Consider the following 14,975-nt stretch of genomic DNA (forward strand, 5'->3'; position numbering starts at 1 on the left):
GATTGTGGCAGGTGTTATTTTGGGGTCATTCCCACCGCGCGCGCGCGCGCACACACACACACACGACTCTTCTCAGGTAATGCCTGCTAGGACTCTCACACACTTTTTTTTTTAAGGCAGCATTCTTTGTTTGCTTCAGAACTATTGTCTTTATCCATATGGAATTGGCTGCCCTGGAACAACTCGCTACTTTCAATACTGCCATGTCCAAAGCAGTTTAGGTCTTCTGCCCATTTGTGAAATAGAGCAGTCGTGGAAAAACTGTAGGCTGAAAATAGGATAATGGTTCTGAAAGCTGGCATTGAAATCAAACGGCTGGTATCTGTAAACTTTACAAATCTATGAGGCATCTACAAAGTTTAATGTTTAAGCAGTGTGTGGGGGGGTGTTCAGCTGGAGCACAGTTCTGGCACCTCTCAGGTGTGCACCATTGTGGGTCGGCACTCCCCCTGCCCGCTTCTTGTCTTTACATACTTCTGAGAAGCCCAAATGAACATTTCAAGTCAAGACAGAAACTGGCCAGCATATGCAAGTCTACGCTTTATAGAAGACTATGACTCCACCTCGCTCCTAGCTGCTCCTAGCCGTGCTATGAGCTGGGGCCAATTTGTATTTCCTTTTCTTCGATATGTCTCCCACGGAGTGGCGGTGGGCTTTGAGCTCTCCAAGCAGGCCTCTACCATTGCCCATTTGCACAAGGGCCCTTCCAAGCTGGTCTAGTGGATGCCTGAATCTAAGAGACACAGGGAGGTGAGGGCACATTTCTTTGATGGGATGATCCTTGAACCAGCTAGGGAAACAGCTTGCCTTAGTTTTTAGCACCTCCCTGGGCAGTGAATGCAGCTGTTGCCAAACCAGCATCTGCCCCAACTTACCCAGCAACTTATTGTAACAACTTCATGATGAGTTCTGGCACTTATTTTTCTTTGGGGGGGAAGCACTGTGTTTAAGGTTAATTCAGCGGCCATAACGTTTCTAGTAACTTGCTCCTGATGTTATTAAAGAAGTTTGATAGGCACAGAAACTGATCACTGGGTACCCTGCAAGGAAAGCCAAACTCTCTAAGTTGTAGTGCAGTGTTGCTGCTCATAGTACTGTGTTCATTCATTCATTCCTGCATTATGATTACCTGTCACTGTTTTTTTTTAATGGATGGAGCTTGTAATTTCCACACTCTTAATTTATTCTCACCACAATTGGGAGCTGAGAAGGCAGTTACTTGAAGGAGGAGAGAGAGAGAGAGAGAGCGAGCGCGTGCGTGTATGTGTATCCTTAAGTCTTTTGGTACAGAAGCCTATTTAAACATGTTGCTGCCCACACAAAGCCCTTAGGCTTTGAATCAGTAAAAATAAATAATCAACACTGACAATGATCCTGTTTTGAATATATGAGTTGAAAGGAGCCAGTCTGCAAATATTGCGGTAAGGCAACCTCAATAGGCCTAGCTACCACTCAGCTTAGGCTCCTCAGTTCAGGTTGTGTTCAAGACCATATTCCTGCTTCCATCCCCTCATGGTACCTTTATTTGCTCTTCCTGCTGCCTCCAACCTGACCTCTTCTGCCTTCTATTCAGTTTTATGCAGGAATCTACCAGCGAGCCAAGCAATCTTTGTTTCTTTCCCTCTGAAACTGTTTCAAACTTGAAATTGTGTAAAAGGATTTCCATTCATTTAGGAATCGTTGTGCAATACCTACAGGGTACTGAGTTTAGAAGAGACGCAGCTGGAGCATAAGGTGCCCAGCAATATTCCTGTTGTGAAGAGTGGGCTCCCTCACTTTAATTCTGCATGCATTCGGACTAGTTTGCAGGGGGGTTTCCGCATCCTTCCCTTGCATGCAGCTTGCACTACACTGTAGGAGATATTGACATTAATTTTGTTTCTTCCTTTCCATTTCCTTTGTCTCTTTTATTTTGCACCTTGCTGTATTTTGAACCTCCCAAATCTACCAATACTGTTCTGACTCTGTTTTTTAATTGTAGGCATCTCTATATGATGAGAACTTTAACAGTGGGAATCGTCGGTATAGTGCCTCTAGTTCACGTCCTGTAAGATGGTTTCCACATTTTTGTGCTGGCCTCGTTTGTTTTGTACTAAAACATGTTCTGTTGTAGTAGCTTGTGTAGCACTGGTTGCCTGCAATGTTTTCTAAAAAGACCACTTTCTGTAACTACCTGAAATAATAGGTACTTCCTGTTTAGATCTAAATACTGTTCCTTGTGTGTCAAATGGTGCTCATAAGATACAACGAGCCCTTTCAGATATAACAGGCCTGGTTCAGTAAGCTGAGAATGAGTGTTTGGCCCACATACTTCTCTCTTACCCCATACCTGACTTCCACACTTTGATAAGCATTAACAAATGTCATTGCAGTGTATAACAATAAAATTAAGACAGATAAACAGTTTTCCAAAAGACATTTGATGCTTCCCAAGTCTTTGTCTTTTAAAACTAGAGTCCCCCCCTTTTTTTTGTTCATAACTCTGGTTTAAACAAACAGGACTAAAATGTTGAAACAGGCACACAAAGGAGATGAGTAGAGGGAGGAGGACTTGACCCTGATGCTAATTTCTGTCAAGGATCCTTTTGTCTAAAGCAGTGGTTCTCAAACTTTTTTCTCTGGGCCACACTTTCAGAATAAAAAATTGCTTGTGCCACACCATTTTTTATTATTATTAGTAGGAAACACATTGGAAAACAAAAAGAAACAACCCCTAGTGGTTCTTGATTCATAACCTAGAACACAACAACTTTATAATATGATTATGGGACACCCAGAAAGCATCAAACAAGGCAGCTACCGTATTGGCCTGAATATAAGCCACACTTCTTTTCCAAATTCCAACCGTGAAAAGTTAAAGTGCAGCTTAAATTCGCAACCTTACCAAAATGCGCTTTTGCGCACCAACCATTTCTGTTTTTAGGACAGGGTGGGGGCAGGGGGTAAGATGGGATCTCCTCTCAATCTTCCTTCCACGCCCCCGTAGGTTGTTTTTGGACGTGAGTTTCCACAATCCGGATCCCTGCCTCCCTCTGTCTCCTTAGGGGGGCAGAGCAGGAGCCCAAAAGCCCAGCCTGGAATTCAAGAGGGAGGCTCCCAGCTTTTGGAAGCAGAATCATGGCTCTGCCCCATCTCTTTCCATGGAGGTGCACGGAGGTGCGCCCTTCCTTCCCCTCCCTGCCTTCGAAGACTCGTCCCCTTCGTGAGGTGAGGTGGGGTGAGCCCGGATCTCAGCCACTCCCCCCCCCGCCCACGAGAGATTTGGGGGACCACCCCTCCTCAGCCTCCTCTCTCCCTTTTCCCTTGGATCACATTTCTCTTTGACTGCCCCATTGAGCCTTGGTTGTTGAATGTTTCAGAAGCCGAATGGGCTTCCAAAATGCATTAAGACTGACAACTGAGGTCCCACTGTATTGATTTGTTATCTGCATTTACAGTGCTATGAACAGGTGTTTCACCCACTTGCGGGTCCTCTCTAGTACCCATAGGATTTTCTTCTACATTTGCCATTTACGGGTGTGAGTGCCTGTGGAATTTTAAGGCTTCTATTCTGGTATTGTACTTTTTCCTTTTCCCCCTTGAATTTTAAAGGTGCGGCTTATTTGCAGGTGCCACTTATATTCGGGCCAATACGGTACATGAGAACACAAATCATTCCCAAAATATATTGATAGTCCTTAAATCAGTGGGATTACCTAGGGGAGTGCTTAGAGGCAAGTGGGTGGCAGGGAAGCACTGGAGGTGCAAATGAGTATCAGATTTTGAAAAGCTGGCATCAGGTCACATTCAACAGTTTTGTAGAATTAATTGAACTAAATGGTTTTAATTGAATTTTGATGGGTTGCCATATTTTGAAGAGCAAAAAAGAGGACACATTTGATGACCTCTACTTTTAACTGGATCACTATGACAACTCTACCCATGAAAAAGAGGATGTTTCCTGGGAAAAGAGGACATATTGCTCTTTAAAATATGGCAACCATAATTGAAGTGTGCAATTAATTGCTACTGTTTTGAATGCTGTTGTGTCATAACTTTCCTTGTGAATTATGCAAACCACTATTCTGAATAATACTTTTTATACGGTCAGCTAGAGGGCACTGGGGTTGAGTTTATGGAACCAAGGGGGCAGTGCCCAAAACTGTTTGGCACCACTGCTCCAAACTATGTTTTGCAGCAAGGCTGTTAAACCTGTTTATTTATACAGAGGAAAAATAAGTCAGAGTGGTATCAGTCGGCAGTGTTCAACAGTGTTCAGTTCCCCTTGGTATTCAGTTAGAAGAGTGCAGGAGAATGTACTGCAGCCTGCAGGTTTTGTGAAAGTCGGCTGAACTGCTTTAGACACTCCTTGCTCCCCTCATATGTGGGGCTTTAATCATTGCTTCCTGTTTTACTCCATCTAGAGTGAATGAAGTTATGTTGCTATTATTCCTAAACTAGAAACTGTGGCTTGAGCAAGTGCTCCAAACTAGAACCGCAAGCCAGGATCAAATTGTAGTTTGCAATATTGGTTTGAGGAACTCGCTTAAACCACAGTTCGCCAGCATGGATATAACAAACTTTGGTTTAATGGAAGTAGGAATAGTTAACAATTGTGTGTAAGTACATTTGGAGAATCACAGGAATACAGGCAATGTGAACTATTTTATTTAAATCTGAATTGCAATTTATCATCTTTAAATAAAAACAACAATATTTTAAATGTAGATCAAGGCCAGAGGTGGGATTCAGCTAACAAGCCCAGTCAGTGGAAACCCTGCACAGGGAATTCCATGTGTGCAGCTGGGCTTCCTTCCTTCCTCCTCCTCCTTCCTCCTTCCTCCCCTTGAAATTGGCTCTCTGTGGGCTCAGGAAAACAGTGGGAGAAGGAGGGGGATCATTCCATAGGCAAGATGCGAAACCTTGAATCACACCCCAGATGAGAGCCTCTTCCTCCTACTATACTTCCCTTCTCTGCAGTGTCTCTGGAAGTACAAATCATTTTTTATTGTGATGCTTAAATGACCAGACGTCTTTTGCAGTACTATACTTGGTGGAATGTTAAATCCTATTTTTCTCACACTTTCTACTAATGATTAGCAGAAGTTGTGGATTTTCCATTGCTAATTTTCACTTACCAGTTTGGTTTTTGTTTTTTAAAAATACTAATTAAAAATGAAATACTGTTGAAATTATCTCTCTCATGTTCTGAGTTAATTTTCTCATGGTATGCATAATTGTGGAATATTGTTCAATGAATGTCAGTATGGTCATCCAGCTTCTAGCTGAACGATATTGGACTTTCACTAATCAATGCTTAGGCAGTTTCTGATTGGATTATCATTGATTATCACTGGATCATATTAAATGCTTCTTAAAGATGAGCAAGGTTCTGGATTGGTTTCAACAATATGTCTTCTCTGTGTGTGTCTCATTCTGTGAGATGAAATTCATAGTGGATTTCAGAAGGTGAGGGATATTTCACATTAAATGTCCTCTTAAATTACACAAGATACATAGGGAATGTAATGTGTGTGCAGTGCATTAATGTTTTTGGCAACTGATCTTATGGGAAGTGATATTATGATCCCACAAAGTACCCCACTTTTAAAGTAACCTTGATTACCAATCTCTATTTTCAGTATAGTTTAATCAGCCATTAGAATAAATCCAGTCAGTGCTGCTAATGCTTATGCACTGGGTTCAGACTTTAAGTGAATCTGCAAAGACCCTCATTCTTATTCTACAGCTCATAAATTATAATTGTTTTGGGGGTAGATTTACACAGTTCTGTTCTGCTGCCCACGTTGTGGATACCACTTCTGTTGCACTGGTATTCATTATTGTGAATTCAGCCTACCCTACCTCACAGGGTTGCTGAGAGGATAAAGTAGGAGAACACGTATATTTTCCTGAATTCTTGCAAGCAAGGGCAGGATAAAAGTGTTAACAAATAAATATACCCCAGGTAACATTTCATTGACAATGTTAGCACAGATTCTGACTCCCCAGATGCCGGTTAGTAAATTATTTTTGAAAGTAGTTTCATGAGCAGTTTGTAATAAGGTATGGGGAGGGAGACTGTTTAGGTTGAGAAATCCCACTGGGCACATAGAAAGCCTTGAGTTTATGTGAAATAACTCTTGAATTTTGGAGCTAGTGGCAAAAGTGTTGATAAATTTCATACCCTAATTTGTATCATCATTGTCCACCTGAGAGGTAACAAGAGCATAATTTGGTTATTTGAAGCAGATTTAATATGAGCACGCAATCTTAAAGGTAGTTTCTGAAGTTACTGTTTCTCTAGGTAAAATATGCAAAATGTTCCAACGATTATTGGACTAGACTGGAATGTAATCTTAACTCTGGTGTGAGTGCACCAACTGTCACATATCTACAAACTTACCTGCCACTAGACTACACGGGCAATGACTCATAGATTTTGGCTGGTAGTATGTAATTCTACAGAAATATTTTGCTTCAGTTTTTTTAAATGAATCTATTTTACATTGGTTTATTAACTTCCTTCATGGGGACATCTACTCTGCCTTTCTGTAGCCATATGCTATCCTGCTCTTAACTTATGAGAAATGCTAGCAAATCTGTCTGATTTCCACTATCCTAATGCTTCTTTTTTCTCATCTCTGTTTGATGCAATCTTTTGGGGTATTTGTGGGCAGCCCTCGGAGTACAGTTGCTACCTCGGCTCAGGATCTCGAGCTTCTTCTAGAGCTAGTTCTGCTCGTGCAAGTCCTGTGGTGAGCATGCTTTTCTGCTTCCTCTTTACCTGATTGAATTGCTTTATTTCTGTCTCCCAAGGCTATTTCTGCTGAAGCAAGAACACTGCAATATATGGGGAATTGATGAGTTCTGATTCATTTACTGTTGAAAAGTGATTGGCCATCTTTTGAACTAGTCGAATAACCACCAGGTCATTTGTACTGTAACTGGGGCTCTTATTTCTAATTTCTTCTCCAAATGTTATTAGATGTTATGAAAATTCTGCTAAGATAGGTGTTTGCTGTTGTTTGCTGCCCTGTGCTTGTAACTCAGGTTGAAGATGTTTCCTTGGTGGTTTTCTGGTTATAAGTAGCTGCTTTTCACTTTAAGCAAAAGAACACCACAATGTAGGGAAGGACTGGTTTTCAGGTTGCTTAAGACAATGGAGCCACAGTTATGCTTTTGTATATTTTAAAAATGTATGCCCCATTTCCCACTACCTAGGTTCCTCCTCTTTCCCCCTTTTTTCTCCCCAACCTAATACTGCATGCAACACTAGTGTCTCACAACAAATGAAACTGATCTTTAGAAAACATCTGAAAAGGATATAAGTTTAGCATTGCTTAAACTTAATTAGGTAAAGGTAAAGGGACCCCTGACTGTTAGGTCCAATCACAGACGACTCTGGAGTTGCGGTGCTCATCTCACTTTATTGGCCAAGGGAGCTGGCATACAGCTTCCGGGTCATGTGGCCCGCATGACTAAGCTGCTTCTAGCGAACCAGAGCAGTGCACGGAAACGCCGTTTACCCTCCCGCCGGAGTGGTACCTATTTATTTACTTGCACTTTGAGGTGCTTTCGAACTGCTAGGTTGGCAGGAGCAGGGACCGAGCAACGGGAGCTCACCCCATCGCGGGGATTCAAATCGCCGACCCTCTGATCATCAAGCCCTAGGCTCTGTGGTTTAGACCACAGCCCTATCTTGTAGACTTCAGTTGTCTCAGAAAATATTTTCCATATTCTAATATTATCAACAACAAGCAAATTCACGATTAAAGATACGGTAATGAGCCTTAGCTGCAAGAAGATCAAACTGATCCATTCTGAAGGAAATCAGCCCTGGAGGGCTCACTGGAAGGACAAATCGTGAAGCTGAGGCTCCAATACTTTGGCCACCTCATGAAAAGAGAAGACTCCCTGGAAAATACCCTGATGCTGGGAAAGATGGAGGGCACAAGGAGAAGGGGACGACAGAGGACGAGATGGTTGGACAGTGTTCTCGAAGCTACAAACATGAGTCTGACCATACTGCGGGAGGCAGTGGAAGACAGGAGTGCCTGGCGTGCTCTGGTCCAGGGGGTCATGAAGAGTCGGACACAACTAAACGACTAAACAACAACAACAATGAGCCTTAGGGATGCGGGTGGCACTGTGCGTGCCAGTGTTGAGTCTTGTCTGGTACATTAAGTCCATCAGACACTTTAGCCAAAGCCATAGACTGTCATTTGGTACAGTTTCATCTGAAACTATTCTGAGTGTCTTACATGTCACTTGATAAAATACTTCACAGTCCAAGATGGCGGCGCGCATAGACGCTGCGGCTTAGTGCTCTCCCTTTGTTTTTCAGCGTTTTGTTTTTGTTTTTATTATTTTTACTTGTTCTGAGTATGTCTGGCCGGGCAAGAAAGATTTACAGCAGGCAGGAACTTCTGAAGGTCGGGTTACAGTGTGAACAAGCTGTAAGAGCTGATTATTTTCGCCCAGATACCGTTCCTGTGGGAGTAGCCAGGCCACCGGGCTCTCCATGGATTACTATGCCTCCAGGGAGGAGGCGAAGGCGGCGTAGAGACAGGAGGCAAAGGAGGGGTTGTCGGGCCGGCGTCCTGGTAAGATTGCAGAGGAGTCCATCTAAACCACCACTCCCTAGCATATTTCTTGCTAATGTGAGATCTCTTGCCAACAAGATGGATGAATTGAGGCTGCAGGCAGCAAAGAACAGCCTTGTAAAAGATTGCTGCGTTTTATTTGTCATTGAGACATGGCTTCAACCGTCCATACCAGACATAGCTATTCAGTTGGAAGGCTGTGTGGTACATCGTCATGACCGAGGCATGGACTTCGGAAAAACCAAAGGAGGGGGGCTGTGTGTATATGTGAACAAATGCTGGTCCAATAATTCTAAGACTGTGGGCAGTCACTGTTCACCGGATTTGGAATATGTGGCTGTTAAATGTAGACCAGCCTATCTCCCTAGGGAGTTCACAGCTGTTATGCTAACTGGTGTGTACGTGCCACCAGATGCCAATGCCAACTTGGCTTTGGGATGCCTGCAGAGCCTTATCAGCAGCCAGCAAGACAAGTATCCTGAAGCTGTGCACATCATTGCGGGAGACTTCAACCATGTTGAACTTAAAACAGTGCTCCCAACGCTCTATCAGCATGTGAAATGTCCCACAAGAGGGGACAAGACACTGGATAAAGTTTATTCGAATGTAAATCACGGCTATAGGGCTTTACAGCTGCCACATTTGGGCCAGTCCGACCATATGTCTCTGTTCCTGGTACCAGCATATATCCCACTCAGGAAACGGGCTCCCACAATATCAAGGACTGTTAAAATCTGGCCTGAAGGTGCTATTCACCAGCTGCAGGACTGTTTTGAGAGAACCAATTGGGATATTTTCGATCGTTCAGACCTGGAGGAGCACACGGCGGCAGTTCTGTGCTATATCAATCACTGCACAGACACTGTCACAGTAAATAAATCCATCCGGTTTTACCCCAATCAGAAACCCTGGATGAATAGAGAGGTCCAGTGCCTGTTGCGGGAAAGGAACAGGGCTTTCAGGTCGGGCGAGGTGCAGCTTTACAGTGTGGCAAGAGCAAACTTGAAGAGGGGTATTCGACGGGCAAAACTGGATTATAGGCAGAGGATTGAGGATAATTTAAGGAGCAACAACACAAGACAGATGTGGCAGGGGATTCAGCATATTACCAACTACAAACCTAACCTTGGTGCTGTCGACGGTGACCCTTTGCTGGCGGAGGAGCTTAACCTCTTCTTTGCTCGCTTCGAGAAGGAGCCACCTGAGACGCCGGTATTACAGCCACCAGCCCATAGGGGCCCCTCATTCACTGTAGAGGAGCACGAGGTGAGACAGGTATTGAGGATGGTGAATCCGAGGAAGGCTGCTGGACCTGATGGCATCACTGGAAAGGTGTTGAAGGGCTGTGCGGATCAGCTGGCGAGGGTCTTTACTAAGATCTTCAACAAGTCCTTACACCAGTCTATTGTCCCACCCTGCCTGAAGTCGTCAACTATTGTTCCTCTGCCTAAAAAACCCACAATCAGTAGTTTGAATGACTACAGACCAGTTGCACTGACTCCAATCATCATGAAGTGTTTTGAGAAACTGGTGCGCCGTCACATTATTTCCTGTCTTCCATCAACTTTTGACAACTACCAGTTTGCATACAGGGCAAATAGATCCACAGAAGACGCTATCACCACCACTCTCCATGCTGCTCTGTCCCATCTGGAGCAGCCGGGGAATTATGTGAGGCTGCTGTTTGTGGATTTTAGCTCTGCTTTTAACACTATCCTCCCCCATAGACTGGTGTCCAAGCTAGAGGCGATTGGACTCTCCAACTCCACCTGTCTCTGGGTTTTGGATTTTTTGTCAGAACGTTCTCAGAGGGTTAGAGTAGGGTCACATATGTCCAAAGCCCTTAGCCTTAACACCGGCTCACCACAGGGTTGTGTGTTGAGTCCCCTGCTCTATACTCTCTATACGTATGACTGTACAGCCATCTATTCCAGCAACAAAATCATCAAGTTTGCTGATGACACTACGGTGGTGGGGCTCATTTCAGGAGGGGATGAGTCCGCCTATCGGGACGAGGTGGAGCGGCTCTGTGTTTGGTGTGGAGAGAACAATCTGGCTCTTAATACGGCTAAGACCAAGGAATTGGTGGTGGATTACAGGAAAAAAAAGGCGGACATTCAGCCCTTGTATATCAACGGGGAACGGGTGGAGAGGGTGGCGGAATTCAGGTTTTTGGGAGTGACTATCGATCAGGGCATGACTTGGAGCGCAAATACCACTGCTCTGGTGAAGAAGGCCCAGCAGAGAATTTATTTCCTCAGACTTTTGAAGAAGAACAATCTGAGTGAGAGACTGCTGGTGTCCTTCTACCGAGGCTCCATAGAGAGCATTCTCACATACTGTATTTGTGCTTGGTTCTCCAGTTGTACAGCTAGGGAGAGGAAGGTGCTCCAGAAGGTCATAACCACAGCCCAAAGGATTATTGCTCATCCTCTCCCATCTTTGGAAGAACTGTACGGTTCCCGTTGTCTTAGGAAAGCAAACAACATCCTGCAGGATTCATCTCACCCGGGATACAGTCTGTTTGCACTACTGCCTTCTGGCAGGAGATATAGAAACATCAAGTCAAGGACAAATAGACTGAAAAATAGTTTCTATCTAAGAGCTGTGGCCTTTTTGAATGCTGTAACTCGATAGTGTGACCTGGGAGTTTGATGGGTGTGGGTGTGGGTGTGGCTGGAATGTGGTTTGTTTGGTTGTTGTTGTTGTTTTGCTTTTGTTGTTTTTTAAGGGATGGCATCCAATTTCGTTGCACTTGTGCAATGTTGCACTTGTGTAATGACAATAAAGAATCTATCTATCTATCTATCTATCTTACATATTATAAAACAATGAAAGTTAAAATATACCTACACAATTGAAATAGCAACAGTGTAGTAGTAAAGGCTTTTTAAAATCACAACTACATATTTGTTATAAATTGAATATAATGCTGTCTTTATTTTTTGTGTCTGTAATGATGCTGGAATGTGTCTTGAAAACATTTTGCAATTTACAATTAATGTTTTCTGAAAGATCCTGAAATACTGGAATTGTAAAGATGGCCTCAGAGCTGTCTCTTGCAGAATCAAGCAGATCCAGATGTTTTAAAAACGAAGCTGCTGCTCCATCCTGGCCTTATATATAACCTTCAGTCGGTGTAGTCACTGTTTTAGCAGTAAAAGTGATCTGTACCCAGTGGCACTCTATACTAGGGCTGGGCAATATCTGGTTTTCAGCATTGTGACGTATCAGCAGCTAAACATGGTGATATACCGATTTATCACAATGTCTGAAATCAGAACTATGAAGAGGCAAAGCTACCTAGACAGAGGGACATGGAGAGGAGCATGAAAGGCTGAAGTTCTTCTCAGAATGGTACTGCCACTAGGGTGAAAACCGTATCTGTTCATTTATACCCACTGTAAACTGTTTAGAAAAAGAAACAAACAAATAAATAATTAAAAGTTAAAATTTCAAAAAACTTTTTTTTAAAAACACACACTATTTTTCTCCCAAGAAGCTCAAGCTGATACACACGGTCCTTTCCCCAATTTTATCATCACAACAACCCTGTAAGGAAGGTGAAGCATGCCATTGCCCCCCTTTTATCCTCACAGCAACCTTGAGATGTAGGTTAGGCTGAAAGTGTCCAGGTCTCTTCTGATCTCTGCTGTTATTTCCCCATTGCATCGCACTCTAAATAATAATGATGATGATGATCATTATAAAAGCTTAAGCGGCCCAGATTCTCCTTGCATAGTTATGCAAGAAGCTCATGTTTGTTCTTTGAAGTTTATGATACCCCTGCTATTCTTACTATCTAATTGTACTCTTAAAGGTTCATATAAAACGTCACCTTGCAGTGTAGCAAAGCGGATCATATTCTTTACTACAATGAAATCTAAATTAAAATGAACATTTCCTTTTATCTGTCACATTTATATCTCCTTTCCTCCAAGGAGCTCAAGGTGTGCTCCCCATTTTATCCTAACAACCCTGTGTAGGCTGGGTGAGAGACAGGGAGGGGAGCTCCATGCCTAAAGGGGGGGGGGCGTGTTGATTCCTGGACCTAGTCCAGCACTCTAATCATCATACTGGCTTTTACTCATAAATAACTTCCACTGAGCTCAGTGAGATTTCTTTCAAAGTAACGGCACAGGATAGCAGCCTGATTTGACTTAAATGTACCATATAATTCTACTGTTGAGCTGAATTAAATTACAAAGAGCTCCATCTGCTGGAAAGTGCTGTGTAAAACAGGTTCTCAAAAGTAGTACTGTATTTGGGTTTTGGGGGGCTCTGGAAAGAAAGAAAGAAAGAAAGAAAGAAAGAAAGAAAGAAAGAAAGAGAGAGAGAGAGAGAATAGGAAGCCTGAGGACAACCCATGAGGCAAAGGCAAGGAAGGGCAGAGATTACTGTTTGTCTTCTTGCAATGCTAAAAATCACACCAAAAATTTGGCTGGGGAAAGCATTGACAGCATAGCAATACAGTAATGGAACAAGAAGACAGAAGCCTTCCCACAAGGACTCAGTTTACTCCATTTCAGTTTTATACGTTCAAGAAAATAACATTTCTGAAAGAAAATTTCATTTCCACATCAATTTATTTATTAAGAGTGGTATTCAGCTAAGTTCTCCTCAGAGTAGACTCACTGAAATTATTGAGGCTAAGTTAGTCATGTCCATTAACTTCAGCAGGTGTGCTCTGAATAGGACTAGCAGCAAATACCATCCTAAATTTGCATGCTAACACTCTCAGGTCAGTTCATATATTCTGGTGGTGATAATAGGTTGGGTGCAGTCATGCTTTGAAAAGACCAAAGGATATCAGTGGGACTTGTTAGTCATGATAGCTAACTTAAATCCTGTTATTTCAATTAGTCTAATCCAAGTAGCTTTGAATATGCTTTTATGGAAGACGACAGATATTCAAGTGTCTGAGTCACAAGCTGCCCAGTAATTTAAAGGTTATCACCAACACTTTGAAGTGTGGCCAGAAATGGAGAGTCAGCCAGTGCTCCTGTTTGAGACCTAGAGCCATGTGCTTTATTCAACTGGTCCCAATTAGCAGCTGGCACCTATACTGTCAAGTACAGTACAGTTTCTAATGACTCATCAGAGTGAGCCCCAGGTACAGGGGTGCCAACTTGAATAAAATAATGAGGGAGCCCAGGTAAACCCTGCCCCCCAATCAGTCACATGATTATTTTAATAGCAATGCCCATCAACTTTGCAGGCATCCAGTCCCCTCAAATATTCATTGGAGGTGGCGAAGACCCCTCAGCTCCTAGGAGTTGGCTCATATGCCCAGGTGTAACACATTGTGTTAGTCCCATCTAAACAGCAAACAAAACAACAACTAACAAATAAGCTGAACATCACAATTACAGTAAAAGTCGTATAACATGGTTAACAAATCAATACAACATTTAGACTCTATAAAACAAAATTATCAAAATAGCAAGTAACTAAAGTAAGATAAGTACTGTTAAGTTCACAACACACAACCATGATTCAAAATCTTTTGGTCTGTTCAGTTCATTAAAATACACACAAAAGACTCATCATGCCTGTTGTTAAGCCAGCTCAACCAGGTGCTGAGCCAGCTTGGGATCCTCAGGCCATGGTGGGGTCATGGACTGGCTGGATGCAGAGGCGTGGGGGGGGGCCCAGGGGAAGAAGGCTCAGGGCCAGGGGAATGGTGGTGGGCGATGAGGAGTGGTCAAAGGGAAAAGAAGGAGCAGACCGAGAGGAGGATGTGTCAGAAGCAAAAGAGGTAACAGGGTTTCATGAACAGGAAGAGGCTGTGGCAGAGAGCAGTCCAGCATCGGAGGCTGGAGAAGAGGTTGGCCAAGAGGCAGAGTTCAGGTGGGCTGCTGAAGAATCCAGGGAGTCGTCCCCTCCTACTGTGACCAGCTCCTCTCTGCCCTGGCCACGTAGAATATGCAGAGAAGTGAAAAGAGCAGAGCAGAGATTGGTTGCACAGACACAGTTTGCAGCTGCTTCCCCTCCCGGAGGGGAGGGGCCTGGGGGGGGAGGCAGGGGCCTTCAGTCTTTCTAGCTGCCTCATTGGAGCAAGACCTATCGGGAAGAGCTGCTGGGATCACTAGGCCTGTACTCTTTTGGTTTCTTTGAATAAAGAACTAACTTCAGTGACACCCATGTTTTTTGTTGCTGACCTATGCCTGACCCAACTCCGGCTCCTGACAGGTGGAGGGGATGGAGCTATTGGGTCTACCACCAGCGATAAAATGAATGTTTACTCCAGGTAGTTTTCCAAGGCACAATTGATAAGGAGCCCGCCCACATCACTCTCAATAGTCAGGCGGTCCATTCCCACGCGAGGAATTCGGAGGCAAACCTGTCCCTCTAGAGTAGCGAGTCGCAGTGGCCCTCTGTGTTGAGGTT

General features: G+C 43.6%; 1 protein-coding gene across 18 annotated transcripts in view; it reads left to right on the top strand.

Moving 5' to 3' along the window:
- LRRFIP1 (LRR binding FLII interacting protein 1) overlaps positions 1-14,975 on the top strand; it is a 105,630-nt gene that overhangs the window by 60,443 nt on the left and 30,212 nt on the right. For 9 of the 18 annotated variants that reach the window (XM_081906799.1, XM_081906795.1, XM_081906793.1 and 6 more), the window contains 2 exons: positions 1,982-2,047; positions 6,660-6,737. The exons of 7 other annotated variants lie outside the window; for them this stretch is intronic. In XM_081906799.1, coding sequence (XP_081762925.1) covers positions 1,982-2,047; positions 6,660-6,737 — 144 coding nt within the window. The remainder of the gene's footprint in view (positions 1-1,981; positions 2,048-6,659; positions 6,738-14,975) is intronic. 2 more of the 18 variants (XM_081906797.1, XM_081906785.1) reach the window with 1 other exon arrangement.

The sequence above is a fragment of the Podarcis melisellensis genome, assembly GCF_964234715.1.
Source record: "Podarcis melisellensis genome assembly, chromosome: 1".
NCBI lineage: Eukaryota > Metazoa > Chordata > Lepidosauria > Squamata > Lacertidae > Podarcis > Podarcis melisellensis.